Source organism: Eleutherodactylus coqui, chromosome 1 (genome assembly GCF_035609145.1).
Source record: "Eleutherodactylus coqui strain aEleCoq1 chromosome 1, aEleCoq1.hap1, whole genome shotgun sequence".
Taxonomy (NCBI): domain Eukaryota; kingdom Metazoa; phylum Chordata; class Amphibia; order Anura; family Eleutherodactylidae; genus Eleutherodactylus; species Eleutherodactylus coqui.
Window position 1 is genome coordinate 19,993,622 of NC_089837.1, and position 19,651 is coordinate 20,013,272.

At 37.0% G+C, this 19,651-nt stretch overlaps 1 protein-coding gene across 4 annotated transcripts in view; it reads left to right on the top strand.

Annotated features, from left to right (window-relative positions):
• DRC1 (dynein regulatory complex subunit 1) overlaps positions 1-19,651 on the top strand; it is a 93,115-nt gene that overhangs the window by 63,530 nt on the left and 9,934 nt on the right. For all 4 annotated transcript variants that reach the window (XM_066594476.1, XM_066594495.1, XM_066594486.1 and 1 more), the window contains exons 5-13: positions 11,204-11,387; positions 11,491-11,628; positions 11,817-11,903; positions 12,773-12,895; positions 13,311-13,450; positions 14,314-14,448; positions 14,556-14,794; positions 15,977-16,089; positions 16,182-16,271. In XM_066594476.1, coding sequence (XP_066450573.1) covers positions 11,204-11,387; positions 11,491-11,628; positions 11,817-11,903; positions 12,773-12,895; positions 13,311-13,450; positions 14,314-14,448; positions 14,556-14,794; positions 15,977-16,089; positions 16,182-16,271 — 1,249 coding nt within the window. The remainder of the gene's footprint in view (positions 1-11,203; positions 11,388-11,490; positions 11,629-11,816; positions 11,904-12,772; positions 12,896-13,310; positions 13,451-14,313; positions 14,449-14,555; positions 14,795-15,976; positions 16,090-16,181; positions 16,272-19,651) is intronic.

Here is a 19,651-nt window from a genome sequence, read left to right on the forward strand (position 1 = left end):
TATGTACAAGAATATAACTACTATAAAACTGCCTCCTATATACAAGAATATAACTACTATAATACTGCCCCCTATGTACAAGAATATAACTACTATAATACTGCCCTCTATGTACAAGAATATAACTACTATAATACTGCTCCTATGTACAAGAATATAACTACTATAATACTGCCCTCTATGTACAAGAATATAACTACTATAATACTGCCCCCTATGTACAAGAATATAACTACTATAATACTGCTCCTATGTACAAGAATATAACTACTATAATACTGCTCCCTGTGTACAAGAATATAACTACTATAATACTGCCCCCTATGTACAAGAATATAACTATTATAATACTGCCCCCTATGTACAAGAATATAACTACTATAATACTGCCTCCTATGTACAAGAATATAACTACTATAATACTGCTCCTATGTACAAGAATATAACTACTATAATACTGCCCCCTATGTACAAGAATATAACTACTATAATACTGCCCCCTATGTACAAGAATATAACTACTATAATACTGCCCCCTATGTACAAGAATATAACTACTATAATACTGCCCCCTATGTACAAGTATATAACTACTATAATACTGCCTCCTATGTACAAGACTATAACTACTATAATACCGCATCCTATGTACAAGAATATAACTACTATAATACTGCTCCTATGTACAAGAATATAACTACTATAATACTGCCCCTATGTACAAGAATATAACTACTATAATACTGCCCCCTATGTACAAGAATATAACTACTATAATACTGTTCCCTATGTTCAAGAATATAACTACTATAATACTGCCCCCTATGTACAAGAATATAACTACTATAATACTACCCCTATGTACAGGAATATAACTAGTATAATACTGCCCCCTATGTACAAGAATATAACTACTATAATACTGCCCCCTATGTACAAGAATATAACTACTATAATACTGCCTCCTATGTACAAGAATATAACTACTATAATACTGCCCCTATGTACAAGAATATAACTACTATAATACTGCTCCTGTGTACAAGAATATAACTTCTATAATACTGCCCCCTATGTACAAGAATATAACTACTATAATACTACCCCCTATGTACAAGAATATAACTACTATAATACTGCCCCCTATGTACAAGAATATAACTACTATAATACTGCCCCCTATGTACAAGAATATAACTACTATAATACTGGCCCCTATATACAAGAATATAACTACTATAATACTGGCCCCTATATACAAGAATATAACTACTATAATACTGCCCTCTATGTACAAGAATATAACTACTATAATACTGCCCCCTATGTACAAGAATATAACTACTATAATACTGCCCCCTATGTACAAGAATATAACTACTATAATACTGCCCCCTATGTACAAGAATATAACTACTATAATACTGCCCCCTATGTACAAGAATATAACTACTATAATACTGCCCCCTATGTGCAAGAATATAACTACTATAATACTGCCCCCTATGTACAAGAATATAACTACTATAATACTGTCCTCCATGTACAAGAATATAACTACTATAATACTGCCCCCTGTGTACAAGAATATAACTACTATAATACTGCTCCCTATGTACAAGAATATAACTACTATAATACTGTCTCCTATGTACAAGAATATAACTACTATAATACTGCTCCCTATGTACAAGAATATAACTACTATAATACTGCCCCCTATGTACAAGAATATAACTACTATAATACTGTCTCCTATGTACAAGAATATAATTACTATAATACTGCCTCCTATGTACAAGAATATAACTACAATAATACTGCCTCCTATGTACAAGAATATAACTACTGTAATACTGCCCCCTATGTACAAGAATATAATTACTATAATACTGCCTCCTATGTACAAGAATATAACTACTATAAAACTGCCTCCTATATACAAGAATATAACTACTATAATACTGCCCCCTATGTACAAGAATATAACTACTATAATACTGCCCTCTATGTACAAGAATATAACTACTATAATACTGCTCCTATGTACAAGAATATAACTACTATAATACTGCCCTCTATGTACAAGAATATAACTACTATAATACTGCCCCCTATGTACAAGAATATAACTACTATAATACTGCTCCTATGTACAAGAATATAACTACTATAATACTGCTCCCTATGTACAAGAATATAACTACTATAATACTGCCCCCTATGTACAAGAATATAACTATTATAATACTGCCCCCTATGTACAAGAATATAACTACTATAATACTGCCTCCTATGTACAAGAATATAACTACTATAATACTGCTCCTATGTACAAGAATATAACTACTATAATACTGCCCCCTATGTACAAGAATATAACTACTATAATACTGCCCCCTATGTACAAGAATATAACTACTATAATACTGCCCCCTATGTACAAGAATATAACTACTATAATACTGCCCCCTATGTACAAGTATATAACTACTATAATACTGCCTCCTATGTACAAGACTATAACTACTATAATACCGCATCCTATGTACAAGAATATAACTACTATAATACTGCTCCTATGTACAAGAATATAACTACTATAATACTGCCCCTATGTACAAGAATATAACTACTATAATACTGCCCCCTATGTACAAGAATATAACTACTATAATACTGCTCCTATGTACAAGAATATAACTACTATAATACTGCCTCCTATGTACAAGAATATAACTACAATAATACTGCTCCTATGTACAAGAATATAACTACTATAATACTGCCCCCTATGTACAAGAATATAACTACTATAATACTGCCCCCTATGTACAAGAATATAACTACTATAATACTGCCCCCTATGTACAAGTATATAACTACTATAATACTTTCTCCTATGTACAAGAATATAACTACTATAATACTGCCCCCTATGTACAAGAATATAACTACTATAATACTGCCCCCTATGTACAAGACTATAACTACTATAATACTGTTCCTATGTACAAGAATATAACTACTATAATGCTGCTCCTATGTACAAGAATATAAGTACAATAATACTGTCCCTATGTACAAGAATATAACTACTATAATACTGCCTCCTATGTACAAGACTATAACTACTATAATACTGCCTCCTATGTACAAGAATATAACTACTATAATACTGCCCCCTATATACAAGAATATAACTACTATAATACTGCCCCCTATATACAAGAATATAACTTCTATAATACTGCCCCCTATATACAAGAATTTAACTACTATAATACTGCCCCCTATATACAAGAATATAACTACTATAATACTGCCCCCTATGTACAAGAATATAACTACTATAATACTGCCCCCTATGTACAAGAATATAACTGCTATAATACTGCTACTATGTAGAAGAATATAACTACTATAATACTGCCCCTATGTACAAAAATATAACTACTATAATACTGCCTCTTATGTACAAGAATATAACTACTATAATACTGCCTCTTATGTACAAGAATATAACTACTATAATACTGCCCCCTATGTACAAGAATATAACTACTATAATACTGCCCCCTATGTACAAGAATATAACTACTATAATACTGCCCCCTATGTACAAGAATATAACTGCTATAATACTGCTACTATGTACAAGAATATAACTACTATAATACTGCCCCCTATGTACAAGAATATAACTACTATAATACTGCCCCTATGTACAAGAATATAACTACTATAATACTGCCCCCTATGTACAAGAATATAACTACTATAATACTGTTCCCTATGTTCAAGAATATAACTACTATAATACTGCCCCCTATATACAAGAATATAACTACTATAATACTGCCCCCTATATACAAGAATATAACTACTATAATACTGCCCCCTATGTACAAGAATATAACTGCTATAATACTGCCTCCTATATACAAGAATATAACTACTATAATACTGCCTCCTATATACAAGAATATAACTACTATAATACTGCCCCCTATGTACAAGAATATAACTGCTATAATACTGCCCCCTATGTACAAGAATATAACTACTATAACATTGCCTCCTATGTATAAGAATATAACTACTATAACACTGATCTCTATGTACAAGAATATAACTACTATAATACTGCCCCCTATGTACAAGAATATAACTACTATAATACTGGCCCCTATATACAAGAATATAACTACTATAATACTGCTCCCTATATACAAGAATATAACTACTATAATACTGCCCTCTATGTACAAGAATATAACTACTATAATACTGCCCCCTATGTACAAGAATATAACTACTATAATACTGCCCCCTATGTACAAGAATATAACTACTATAATACTGCCCCCTATGTACAAGAATATAACTACTATAATACTGTCCCCTATGTGCAAGAATATAACTACTATAATACTGCCCCCTATGTACAAGAATATAACTACTATAATACTGCCCCCTATGTACAAGAATATAACTACTATAATACTGTCCTCTATGTACAAGAATATAACTACTATAATACTGCCCCCTGTGTACAAGAATATAACTACTATAATACTGCTCCCTATGTACAAGAATATAACTACTATAATACTGTCTCCTATGTACAAGAATATAACTACTATTATACTGCCTCCTATGTACAAGAATATAACTACTATAATACTGCCCCCTATGTACAAGAATATAACTACTATAATACTGCCCCCTATGTACAAGAATATAACTACTATAATACTGCCTCCTATGTACAAGAATATAACTACTATAATACTGGCCCCTATATACAAGAATATAACTACTATAATACTGCTCCCTATATACAAGAATATAACTACTATAATACTGCCCCCTATGTACAAGAATATAACTACTATAATACTGCCCCTATGTACAAGAATATAACTACTATAATACTGCTCCCTATATACAAGAATATAACTACTATAATACTGCTCCCTATATACAAGAATATAACTACTATAATACTGCTCCCTATATACAAGAATATAACTACTATAATACTGCTCCCTATATACAAGAATATAACTACTATAATACTGCCCCCTCTGTACAAGAATATAACTACTATAATACTGCCCCCTATGTACAAGAATATAACTACTATAATACTGCCCCCTATGTACAAGAATATAACTACTATAATACTGCCCCCTATGTACAAGAATATAACTACTATAATACTGCCCCCTATGTACAAGAATATAACTACTATAATTCTGCCCCCTATGTACAAGAATATAACTACTATAATACTGCCCTCTATGTACAAGAATATAACTACTATAATACTGCCCCTATATACAAGAATATAACTACTATAATACTGCCCCCTATGTACAAGAATATAACTGCTATAAAACTGCCTCCTATGTACAAGAATATAACTACTATAATACTGCCTCCTATGTACAAGAATATAACTACTATAATACTGCCCTCTATGTACAAGAATATAACTACTATAATACTGCCCCCTATGTACATGAATATAACTACTATAATACTGCCCCCTATGTACAAGAATATATCTACTATAATACTGCCCCTATGTACAAGAATATAACTACTATAATACTGCCCCTATGTACAGGAATATAACTACTATAATACTGCCCCTATGTACAAGAATATAACTACTATAATACTGCCCCCTATGTACAAGAATATAACTACTATAATACTGCCCCTATGTACAAGAATATAACTACTATAATACTGCTCCTATGTACAAGAATATAACTACTATAATACTGCCTCCTATGTACAAGAATATAACTACTATAATACTGCTCCTATGTACAAGAATATAACTACTATAATACTGCCCCCTATGTACAAGAATATAACTACTATAATACTGCCCCCTATGTACAAGAATATAACTACTATAATACTGCCCCCTATGTACAAGAATATAACTACTATAATACTGCCCCCTATGTACAAGTATATAACTACTATAATACTGCCTCCTATGTACAAGACTATAACTACTATAATACCGCATCCTATGTACAAGAATATAACTACTATAATACTGCTCCTATGTACAAGAATATAACTACTATAATACTGCCCCTATGTACAAGAATATAACTACTATAATACTGCCCCCTATGTACAAGAATATAACTACTATAATACTGTTCCCTATGTTCAAGAATATAACTACTATAATACTGCCCCCTATGTACAAGAATATAACTACTATAATACTACCCCTATGTACAGGAATATAACTAGTATAATACTGCCCCCTATGTACAAGAATATAACTACTATAATACTGCCCCCTATGTACAAGAATATAACTACTATAATACTGCCTCCTATGTACAAGAATATAACTACTATAATACTGCCCCTATGTACAAGAATATAACTACTATAATACTGCTCCTGTGTACAAGAATATAACTTCTATAATACTGCCCCCTATGTACAAGAATATAACTACTATAATACTACCCCCTATGTACAAGAATATAACTACTATAATACTGCCCCCTATGTACAAGAATATAACTACTATAATACTGCCCCCTATGTACAAGAATATAACTACTATAATACTGGCCCCTATATACAAGAATATAACTACTATAATACTGGCCCCTATATACAAGAATATAACTACTATAATACTGCCCTCTATGTACAAGAATATAACTACTATAATACTGCCCCCTATGTACAAGAATATAACTACTATAATACTGCCCCCTATGTACAAGAATATAACTACTATAATACTGCCCCCTATGTACAAGAATATAACTACTATAATACTGCCCCCTATGTACAAGAATATAACTACTATAATACTGCCCCCTATGTGCAAGAATATAACTACTATAATACTGCCCCCTATGTACAAGAATATAACTACTATAATACTGTCCTCCATGTACAAGAATATAACTACTATAATACTGCCCCCTGTGTACAAGAATATAACTACTATAATACTGCTCCCTATGTACAAGAATATAACTACTATAATACTGTCTCCTATGTACAAGAATATAACTACTATAATACTGCTCCCTATGTACAAGAATATAACTACTATAATACTGCCCCCTATGTACAAGAATATAACTACTATAATACTGTCTCCTATGTACAAGAATATAATTACTATAATACTGCCTCCTATGTACAAGAATATAACTACAATAATACTGCCTCCTATGTACAAGAATATAACTACTGTAATACTGCCCCCTATGTACAAGAATATAATTACTATAATACTGCCTCCTATGTACAAGAATATAACTACTATAAAACTGCCTCCTATATACAAGAATATAACTACTATAATACTGCCCCCTATGTACAAGAATATAACTACTATAATACTGCCCTCTATGTACAAGAATATAACTACTATAATACTGCTCCTATGTACAAGAATATAACTACTATAATACTGCCCTCTATGTACAAGAATATAACTACTATAATACTGCCCCCTATGTACAAGAATATAACTACTATAATACTGCTCCTATGTACAAGAATATAACTACTATAATACTGCTCCCTATGTACAAGAATATAACTACTATAATACTGCCCCCTATGTACAAGAATATAACTATTATAATACTGCCCCCTATGTACAAGAATATAACTACTATAATACTGCCTCCTATGTACAAGAATATAACTACTATAATACTGCTCCTATGTACAAGAATATAACTACTATAATACTGCCCCCTATGTACAAGAATATAACTACTATAATACTGCCCCCTATGTACAAGAATATAACTACTATAATACTGCCCCCTATGTACAAGAATATAACTACTATAATACTGCCCCCTATGTACAAGTATATAACTACTATAATACTGCCTCCTATGTACAAGACTATAACTACTATAATACCGCATCCTATGTACAAGAATATAACTACTATAATACTGCTCCTATGTACAAGAATATAACTACTATAATACTGCCCCTATGTACAAGAATATAACTACTATAATACTGCCCCCTATGTACAAGAATATAACTACTATAATACTGCTCCTATGTACAAGAATATAACTACTATAATACTGCCTCCTATGTACAAGAATATAACTACAATAATACTGCTCCTATGTACAAGAATATAACTACTATAATACTGCCCCCTATGTACAAGAATATAACTACTATAATACTGCCCCCTATGTACAAGAATATAACTACTATAATACTGCCCCCTATGTACAAGTATATAACTACTATAATACTTTCTCCTATGTACAAGAATATAACTACTATAATACTGCCCCCTATGTACAAGAATATAACTACTATAATACTGCCCCCTATGTACAAGACTATAACTACTATAATACTGTTCCTATGTACAAGAATATAACTACTATAATGCTGCTCCTATGTACAAGAATATAAGTACAATAATACTGTCCCTATGTACAAGAATATAACTACTATAATACTGCCTCCTATGTACAAGACTATAACTACTATAATACTGCCTCCTATGTACAAGAATATAACTACTATAATACTGCCCCCTATATACAAGAATATAACTACTATAATACTGCCCCCTATATACAAGAATATAACTTCTATAATACTGCCCCCTATATACAAGAATTTAACTACTATAATACTGCCCCCTATATACAAGAATATAACTACTATAATACTGCCCCCTATGTACAAGAATATAACTACTATAATACTGCCCCCTATGTACAAGAATATAACTGCTATAATACTGCTACTATGTAGAAGAATATAACTACTATAATACTGCCCCTATGTACAAAAATATAACTACTATAATACTGCCTCTTATGTACAAGAATATAACTACTATAATACTGCCTCTTATGTACAAGAATATAACTACTATAATACTGCCCCCTATGTACAAGAATATAACTACTATAATACTGCCCCCTATGTACAAGAATATAACTACTATAATACTGCCCCCTATGTACAAGAATATAACTGCTATAATACTGCTACTATGTACAAGAATATAACTACTATAATACTGCCCCCTATGTACAAGAATATAACTACTATAATACTGCCCCTATGTACAAGAATATAACTACTATAATACTGCCCCCTATGTACAAGAATATAACTACTATAATACTGTTCCCTATGTTCAAGAATATAACTACTATAATACTGCCCCCTATATACAAGAATATAACTACTATAATACTGCCCCCTATATACAAGAATATAACTACTATAATACTGCCCCCTATGTACAAGAATATAACTGCTATAATACTGCCTCCTATATACAAGAATATAACTACTATAATACTGCCTCCTATATACAAGAATATAACTACTATAATACTGCCCCCTATGTACAAGAATATAACTGCTATAATACTGCCCCCTATGTACAAGAATATAACTACTATAACATTGCCTCCTATGTATAAGAATATAACTACTATAACACTGATCTCTATGTACAAGAATATAACTACTATAATACTGCCCCCTATGTACAAGAATATAACTACTATAATACTGGCCCCTATATACAAGAATATAACTACTATAATACTGCTCCCTATATACAAGAATATAACTACTATAATACTGCCCTCTATGTACAAGAATATAACTACTATAATACTGCCCCCTATGTACAAGAATATAACTACTATAATACTGCCCCCTATGTACAAGAATATAACTACTATAATACTGCCCCCTATGTACAAGAATATAACTACTATAATACTGTCCCCTATGTGCAAGAATATAACTACTATAATACTGCCCCCTATGTACAAGAATATAACTACTATAATACTGCCCCCTATGTACAAGAATATAACTACTATAATACTGTCCTCTATGTACAAGAATATAACTACTATAATACTGCCCCCTGTGTACAAGAATATAACTACTATAATACTGCTCCCTATGTACAAGAATATAACTACTATAATACTGTCTCCTATGTACAAGAATATAACTACTATTATACTGCCTCCTATGTACAAGAATATAACTACTATAATACTGCCCCCTATGTACAAGAATATAACTACTATAATACTGCCCCCTATGTACAAGAATATAACTACTATAATACTGCCTCCTATGTACAAGAATATAACTACTATAATACTGGCCCCTATATACAAGAATATAACTACTATAATACTGCTCCCTATATACAAGAATATAACTACTATAATACTGCCCCCTATGTACAAGAATATAACTACTATAATACTGCCCCTATGTACAAGAATATAACTACTATAATACTGCTCCCTATATACAAGAATATAACTACTATAATACTGCTCCCTATATACAAGAATATAACTACTATAATACTGCTCCCTATATACAAGAATATAACTACTATAATACTGCTCCCTATATACAAGAATATAACTACTATAATACTGCCCCCTCTGTACAAGAATATAACTACTATAATACTGCCCCCTATGTACAAGAATATAACTACTATAATACTGCCCCCTATGTACAAGAATATAACTACTATAATACTGCCCCCTATGTACAAGAATATAACTACTATAATACTGCCCCCTATGTACAAGAATATAACTACTATAATTCTGCCCCCTATGTACAAGAATATAACTACTATAATACTGCCCTCTATGTACAAGAATATAACTACTATAATACTGCCCCTATATACAAGAATATAACTACTATAATACTGCCCCCTATGTACAAGAATATAACTGCTATAAAACTGCCTCCTATGTACAAGAATATAACTACTATAATACTGCCTCCTATGTACAAGAATATAACTACTATAATACTGCCCTCTATGTACAAGAATATAACTACTATAATACTGCCCCCTATGTACAAGAATATAACTACTATAATACTGCCCCCTATGTACAAGAATATAACTACTATAATACTGCCCCTATGTACAAGAATATAACTACTATAATACTGCTCCTATGTACAAGAATATAACTACTATAATACTGCTCCTATGTACAAGAATATAACTACTATAATACTGCCCCCTATATAACCTTGGACCCCTCTTGTGTGTTGCGTTGATATTGGTGTCCTGTCTATGACGAGTCGCTGTGCTGTTTGTGTTTTTTTCTGGGGGTTTCAGGGTTGAGAAAATTGAGAATGAGGCGAAAAGCAGTTTTGAGAAATTTGAAGACATCACCAAAAAATGGCTGCTGAGTCGGGAGAAGCAGATCGCTCAGGATCTGTGGACTCTGCTGAACTCACAGCAGCTACAGTGCGGCCAGCTGATCGAGGACAAGAACAACCTGATTGGTCAGCTGCAGCAGGTGTGGCCACATTCTCATAACTCCTCCCCCATCATGCAGCATTTATTTCCCCGATGTTCCACCATCAGTTGTGGGATTCTTCCTCGCTGTGAATCTCTTCCAGGAACTAAAGAGGAAGGATGACCAGTATGTGAGGGACCTAAAGAAACAGTCCGAGGACATCAGCCTGCTGATCGAGAGGATGGAGGAGCAAGTCAGGAGCCTCGGCAAGACGTACCGCGAGGAGCTGCTGCAGATCGAGGTAGGCGGATGGCTGATAGATAAGTACCTGATAAGTTATACGAGGATCATCAGATAGCAGTGCGGGGGCGTTACCGTGACAACACCCATAGTTATATCACCAAAGAGAAATATCTTTTCAAGTGCGCCGATCCTAAGAATACAAAGTAATCGTCATGTTGTGAGACGTCTTCCCCTTATTTCCTACAGAAAGCATTCGAGCAGGAGCGCAGAGAACTGCTGAGGAAGAATCAGAGGAAGTGGGAGGAGGGCATGCAGAGGAGGAGCGGCCAGGAGGTCAGTCAGGACCCTGCTCTGGTTTCTGTCTCTGCTCTGTCTTGTGCGCAGCGCTCTGCTCTCTCTAGCGCACAGGACTCTGTTCTGTCTCTGTATTGTGTGCTAGATTCAGCTCTGTCTTTGTCTCGTGCGCATAGAATCCTAGAATGTTAGAGTTGGGAGGGACCTCCAGGATCATTGAGTCCTTCAGGGTCATCGGGTCCGACCCCCTGCCCAGTGCAGGATTCACTAAATCATCCCAGACAGATATCACTCCAGCCTCTGAAGACTTCCATTGAAGGAGAACTCCCCACCTCCTGTGGTAACCCGTTCCACTCATTGATCCCCCTCACTGTCTAATATCTAATCTGACTCCTCCCTTTCAGTTCATCCCATTGCTTCTAGTCTTTTCTTGTGCAGATGAGAATAGGGCTGATCCCTCTGCACTGTGACAGTCCTTCAGATATTTGTAGACCGCTATTAAGTCTCCTCTCAGCCTTCTCTTCTGCAAACTAAACATTCCCAGATCCTTTAACCGTTCCTCATAGGATATGATTTGCAGACCGCTCACCATCCTGGTAACTCTGTATCATATGCAGGACTCTGCTCTGTCTCTGTATTGTGTGCATGACTCTGCTCTGTCTCTGTATTGTGTGCATGACTCTGCTCTGTCTCTGTATTGTGTGCATGACTCTGCTCTGTCTCACGCACAGGACTCTGCCCTTTCTCTGTGTCGCGCGCAGCACTCTGCTCTGTCTCATGTGCAGGACTCTGCCCTTTCTCTGCGTCGCGCGCAGCACTCTGCTCTGTCTCGTGAGCAGGACTCTGCTGTGTTTCGTGTGCAGCACTCTGCTCTGTCTCGTGTGCAGCACTCTGCTCTGTCTCTTTAGCTGGAGAGTCTCATGAACAGGATGAAGAAGGTGGAGGAGTACGAGCAGCAGCTGAAGCAGCTCCAGGTGCAGGAAGGCGAGGAATATAACATGATCAAGATTAAGCTGGAGATAGATGTGCAGGTCAGTGATCGACGGTCACTGCAGGTGGAGTGCTCTTCTGTGTACACGATGGATCTCTGAATGTACCCCCTTATTATAGCCAAAAGTATGTGAACCCCTATCTGTTTGTTAAGTCTAGGTGCCTCACCCGCATCCAGTGTACATAGTGGAAGTGATATCAGCAGAGGTCTTCCATGGTGGAGCTGCTGCACTTAAGTCTATGACCAGCATGCACAATGCCAGGCATCAGCTGGAGTGATGTAAAGCACCCATGGTTTTAGAGTAATATGTCCAGCAAGCTCATATTTAGGGATTCTCAGGGGTTCACATACTTTGTGTCTATGTACAATCACTTGATAATCCAGAAGAGTTGTTACCGTGTCAGAGAGCCAGTCCCACCACTGACCTCCATATCTTCTCTCTGGTTGGGGTGCAGATCCTCCAGCAGCAGCTGCAGCAGATGAAAGCCACGTACCAGCTGAATCAGGAGAAGCTGGAATATAACTTTCAAGTGCTTAAGAAGAGGGACGAGGAAAACACCATCACCAAGTCCCAGCAGAAGAGGAGAATCACACGGTAATGTCCCTCCCTCCCCAATATTGAAGGGGTTAATGTCTTTATTTTTGGAGGTCTGTGGCTTTGCAGGTGTGTCAGCATCCCTGCTGATCTAGGGCAGTTGAGCTGCTAATGTCAATATTTCTATTGAGGAACAATGAGGATTTTACTTCTAGTATCCTTGGTGGTCTAGGGATATTGGGGACCTAATGTCTGCATACATGGTGGTCTAGGACAATGAAGTTGTTAATGCCATTATCTGTGGTGGTCCGGGGCAGTAAATTGGTTACTGTAAGGATCTCTGGTGGTCTGAGGCAGTGCAGGGGTTAATGTAAGGATCTCTAATGGTCTGGAGCAGTAAAGGAGGTAATGTTAGAATTCCTGGTGTTCTAGGGTAGTGAAGCGGTTAGTGTAATAATTCCTGGTGGTCTAAGGCAGTGAGGGGGGAAAGTCTAATGTTCCTGGTTATCTAAGTCATTGAAGAGATTAATGTTAGGATCCCTGGTGGTCTAGAGCAGTACAAAGGTTACTCTTAAGATCCACTTCACTGCCCTAGAACACCAGTGATCCTTACATTAACCCCTTAAATGGCTTAGACTACTACTGCAATTTACGCCCTCCCTGCCTTAGACTACTAGAGATACTTATACTAGCCCCTTCCCTAGACCACCAGGGATGCTAAAAGTAACCTCCTCCCTCCTCTAGACCACCAGGAATCCCTACATTAACGACCTTAGACCGCCAGGAATGCTTACACTAACTCCCTTACTGCCACAAACCACCAGGAATTTCAGCCTCTAGACATCTTATTTTCCATTGTCGTGCCTCGTGCCCTCTTGGCTTCACTGCCCGCAGTTGACCGTCTGCGGTCTCTTCTCTCGTAGATTGCACGACGTCCTGAACAACCTCAAGATAAAGCTGGAAAAACAGATCAAACGGTACAGAGAGGAGAACCAGGCCCTGACTGATGACTTCAAGAGGATCGCCGAGCAGTACAAAGAGCTGCAGAAGAAGATGAGGTCAGACCACCTCTTATCTCAAAATGGAGTTTTGCCTGTCGACATGCTTGCTGACTGATTCCACTAACAACCAACAGAATTTTGAATTCGCCCTTTTTCTTTACCAGACATTTTGCAACTGTAGATGCCAACAAGTTCCATGACATCTGGGTGATGAATGAGGAGGAGATGAAGCAACTGGTGCAGAAAGCACTGGAGGTCGATCGTATTATACACGAGCAGCAGCTCGGACTCGCTTGGAAGGCCCCAGACCTGTGGTTCATGGACAATGTTGGGCCACTAGTGGTGAAGGCCAAGGAACAGAAGAGCGCCAGCAGGCTGGCACAGGAAGTGATGAGAAGCTCTGGTGAGAACGATCCTCAAGATCACTGGGTCAATTTTCCGCCTGATCCCATACAGTTTTCTGCATATAGATCAGTGAGGGAGGGCTCCTGCTGCAGCCAGCTGCCTGACAGAAAGGTCCGATCCAGAGTTTGTGAGGAGGAGGCAGGAAATAGAAAGGAGAAATAATTAGTGACTCCAGACTAATACGGGATCACCATGTCAGCGGGTGTGGACCTGCTGTGCCACTAACCAATTTGACTTTGGGTTACTTCTAAAAGTAAAACCTATGGGACCCCTGATTTTCACCCTTTCACTCCTCCAACTAAGATCTGATCTTGGCTAGCTACAGGGGCCTCTAGGCCATTACCCCAAAAGTAGTCTCTGTGCAACTGTAGCTAACATGGACAGGACAGGGGTATCGTAGCGTGGTCCTGAGGGATCGGGTCGGCAAAATGTGGTCAAAAAACAAGCTGCGGTCAAAAGAGGAGAAGATGGGAAAGCTAGGTGAACAGGCACAGGTCAAAACCAAGAATCTGGTAGATATCAGTACCACCCTTCCAGAACCTATTGCTCCTGTACTCTCCAGTGGGGGAGGGTGTCTTCAGTAACAAGAGGACATTCCAGATTGGGTGGTGGCAAGAAACCTAGGTGTGCACACTGGCCCTTTAAGAGGCAAACCAGCCATGCATACGCACCCTATGGGCGACACTGACCAGGATGGTGTGACATCTGCCACAGAGATGCCAGAAGAAACGTTGATGGCTGCAACAAGCAGGAGGTAGCCGCCAGCAGTGGCCAGCAGTCCTAATGCAGCAGCTCAGTGCCATTGCGGGTCTAAAGCCGCCACCTCTGGGTGTTTTAATGCCTGATATGTCAAATGCCATAGGACATCATCCATTGATATGTGCATATATAAGCTGGGACAGATAGGAAACAGTCAGCAAGGCAGGAACGGTTTTCTTTCTAAGGAGTCCAGGAGGAGGAGCTAATTTTTTCCTGGTTTTCTGATTGACTTTAAGGGGGGAAGATGTACATATTGACTGCCTAATACAGGCTTTATAGGGACCATATTGTGGGGCCAGGGACCATTTCCACATGTCCAGCCGGATTACTACTAGGTGTGAGGTCATGGAGTAAGGTTTGGCCGGGACCTTGTCGGGGACCAGTTCTGCTTCTGTCATTTCCTATCTCATGTCACACACAGAAGGCAACCAAGATCCGGTGATGTCCGTTGTGCAGGGGTCCTCCGATCCTTCAGCGCCGCCGTTCTCTCCTCGGACAGTGAAGCAGATCCTAGAGATGTTGTGTGATGAGTCTGTAAGTGATGGCAGAGGGGGGAGGAGGTAACCTGTGACCTGGCAGTCCAGCTGCAGGCCGCTCCTGTGATGTCATCCCCTGTTTGTTTATAGGGCTTCTTGATGGAGAATAAACTGGTGCAGCTGCTATCTCCGCTGGAGAAGGACGAGCGCTCCCTCGTGCGGCTGGACTCCATATTTAGGGTACGTGCAGATATACCTCTGCAGTCGCTGACTGATCTTCCTGATGATGAGGATGACAAGACCCCTGGATTATTAACCCCTTCATGACCACACTCTCCTATAGACGTCTATGGGAGAGCATGCGCACAGAACTCTGAAAAGAGTCAGATTTTTGGCCGGCTTGTGGATTTTCCTGGCGGGCATCACGGGAACCAGGAGAAGAGAGTCTGAAAAAATACGGCATCGGGCCCCCTGTCAGCGGCCCTAACAGCACTGTGAGTTCATGGTGCTTTAGGCAGGTGACAGGCTCTCTTTAAGGACCAAGTGATCTTCAGCGTTGCATTGCAGGAGTCATAACTCTGTGGCGTCGCCGTAGTTTATTTTTAATGGTCGCCCTCCGGGGCCGTATGGCGCGTTGTGGAGTTTTTTTATTATATTTTTTTAAGGTGGGTTTGGAGGAATTTGGTCCCCAGAAACTCCACCATTGTTCTACGGCGCTCACCATTGGTAAATAATTCGTATCTGATCGTCACGATTACCGCAACTCCAGGTATATAGGGGTATATAGAGGGTTTATAGAGGTATATAGGGGTTTATAGAGGTATATAGGGGTTTATAGAGGTATATAGGGGTTTATAGAGGTTTATAGGGGTATATAGAGATTTTATAGGGGTTTATAGAGGTATATAGGGGTTTATAGAGGTATATAGGGGTTTATAGGGGTATATAGAGGTTTTATAGGGGTTTATAGAGGTATATAGGGGTTTATAGGGGTATATAGAGGTTTTATAGGGGTTTATAGAGGTATATAGGGGTTTATAGGGGTATATAGAGGTTTTATAGGGGTTTATAGGGGTATATAGGGGTTTATAGGGGTATATAGAGGTTTTATAGGGGTTTATAGAGGTATATAGGGGTTTATAGAGGTTTATAGAGGTATATAGGGGTTTATAGGGGTATATAGAGGTTTTATAGGGGTTTATAGAGGTTTATAGGGGTTTATAGAGGTATATAGGGGTTTATAGAGGTATATAGGGGTTTATAGAGGTATATAGGGGTTTATAGGGATATATAGAGGTATATAGGGGTATATAGAGATTTTATAGGGGTTTATAGAGGTATATAGGGGTTTATAGAGGTTTGTAGAGGTATATAGGGGTTTATAGGGGTATATAGAGGTTTTATAGGGGTTTATAGAGGTTTATAGGGGTTTATAGAGGTATATAGGGGTTTATAGAGGTATATAGGGGTTTATAGGGATATATAGAGGTATATAGGGGTATATAGAGATTTTATAGGGGTTTATAGAGGTATATAGGGGTTTATAGAGGTTTGTAGAGGTATATAGGGGTTTATAGGGGTATATAGAGGTTTTATAGGGGTTTATAGAGGTATATAGGGGTTTATAGGGGTATATAGAGGTTTTATAGGGGTATATAGGGGTTTATAGGGGTATATAGAGGTTTTATAGGGGTTTATAGAGGTATATAGGGGTTTATAGAGGTATATAGGGGTTTATAGAGGTTTATAGAGGTATATAGGGGTTTATAGGGGTATATAGAGGTTTTATAGGGGTTTATAGAGGTTTATAGGGGTTTATAGAGGTATATAGGGGTTTATAGAGGTATATAGGGGTTTATAGAGGTATATAGGGGTTTATAGGGATATATAGAGGTATATAGGGGTATATAGAGATTTTATAGGGGTTTATAGAGGTATATAGGGGTTTATAGAGGTATATAGGGGTTTATAGGGATATATAGAGGTATATAGGGGTATATAGAGATTTTATAGGGGTTTATAGAGGTATATAGGGGTTTATAGAGGTTTGTAGAGGTATATAGGGGTTTATAGGGGTATATAGAGGTTTTATAGGGGTTTATAGAGGTATATAGGGGTTTATAGAGGTATATAGGGGTTTATAGGGATATATAGAGGTATATAGGGGTATATAGAGATTTTATAGGGGTTTATAGAGGTATATAGGGGTTTATAGAGGTTTGTAGAGGTATATAGGGGTTTATAGGGGTATATAGAGGTTTTATAGGGGTTTATAGAGGTATATAGGGGTTTATAGGGGTATATAGAGGTTTTATAGGGGTTTATAGGGGTATATAGGGGTTTATAGGGGTATATAGGGGTTTATAGGGGTATATAGAGGTTTTATAGGGGTTTATAGAGGTATATAGGGGTTTATAGAGGTATATAGGGGTTTATAGAGGTATATAGGGGTTTATAGGGGTATATAGAGATTTTATAGGGGTTTATAGAGGTATATAGGGGTTTATAGAGGTATATAGGGGTTTATAGGGATATATAGAGGTATATAGGGGTATATAGAGATTTTATAGGGGTTTATAGAGGTATATAGGGGTTTATAGAGGTTTGTAGAGGTATATAGGGGTTTATAGGGGTATATAGAGGTTTTATAGGGGTTTATAGAGGTTTATAGGGGTTTATAGAGGTATATAGGGGTTTATAGAGGTATATAGGGGTTTATAGGGATATATAGAGGTATATAGGGGTATATAGAGATTTTATAGGGGTTTATAGAGGTATATAGGGGTTTATAGAGGTTTGTAGAGGTATATAGGGGTTTATAGGGGTATATAGAGGTTTTATAGGGGTTTATAGAGGTATATAGGGGTTTATAGGGGTATATAGAGGTTTTATAGGGGTTTATAGGGGTATATAGGGGTTTATAGGGGTATATAGAGGTTTTATAGGGGTTTATAGAGGTATATAGGGGTTTATAGAGGTATATAGGGGTTTATAGAGGTTTATAGAGGTATATAGGGGTTTATAGGGGTATATAGAGGTTTTATAGGGGTTTATAGAGGTTTATAGGGGTTTATAGAGGTATATAGGGGTTTATAGAGGTATATAAAGGTTTATAGGGATATATAGAGGTATATAGGGGTATATAGAGATTTTATAGGGGTTTATAGAGGTATATAGGGGTTTATAGAGGTTTGTAGAGGTATATAGGGGTTTATAGGGGTATATAGAGGTTTTATAGGGGTTTATAGAGGTTTATAGGGGTTTATAGAGGTATATAGGGGTTTATAGAGGTATATAGGGGTTTATAGGGATATATAGAGGTATATAGAGATTTTATAGGGGTTTATAGAGGTATATAGGGGTTTATAGAGGTTTGTAGAGGTATATAGGGGTTTATAGGGGTATATAGAGGTTTTATAGGGGTTTATAGAGGTATATAGGGGTTTATAGGGGTATATAGAGGTTTTATAGGGGTTTATAGAGGTATATAGGGGTATATAGAGATTTTATAGGGGTTTATAGAGGTATATAGGGGTTTATGAAGGTTTATAGAGGTATATAGGGGTTTATAGAGGTATATAGGGGTTTATAGGGGTATATAGAGGTTTTATAGGGGTTTA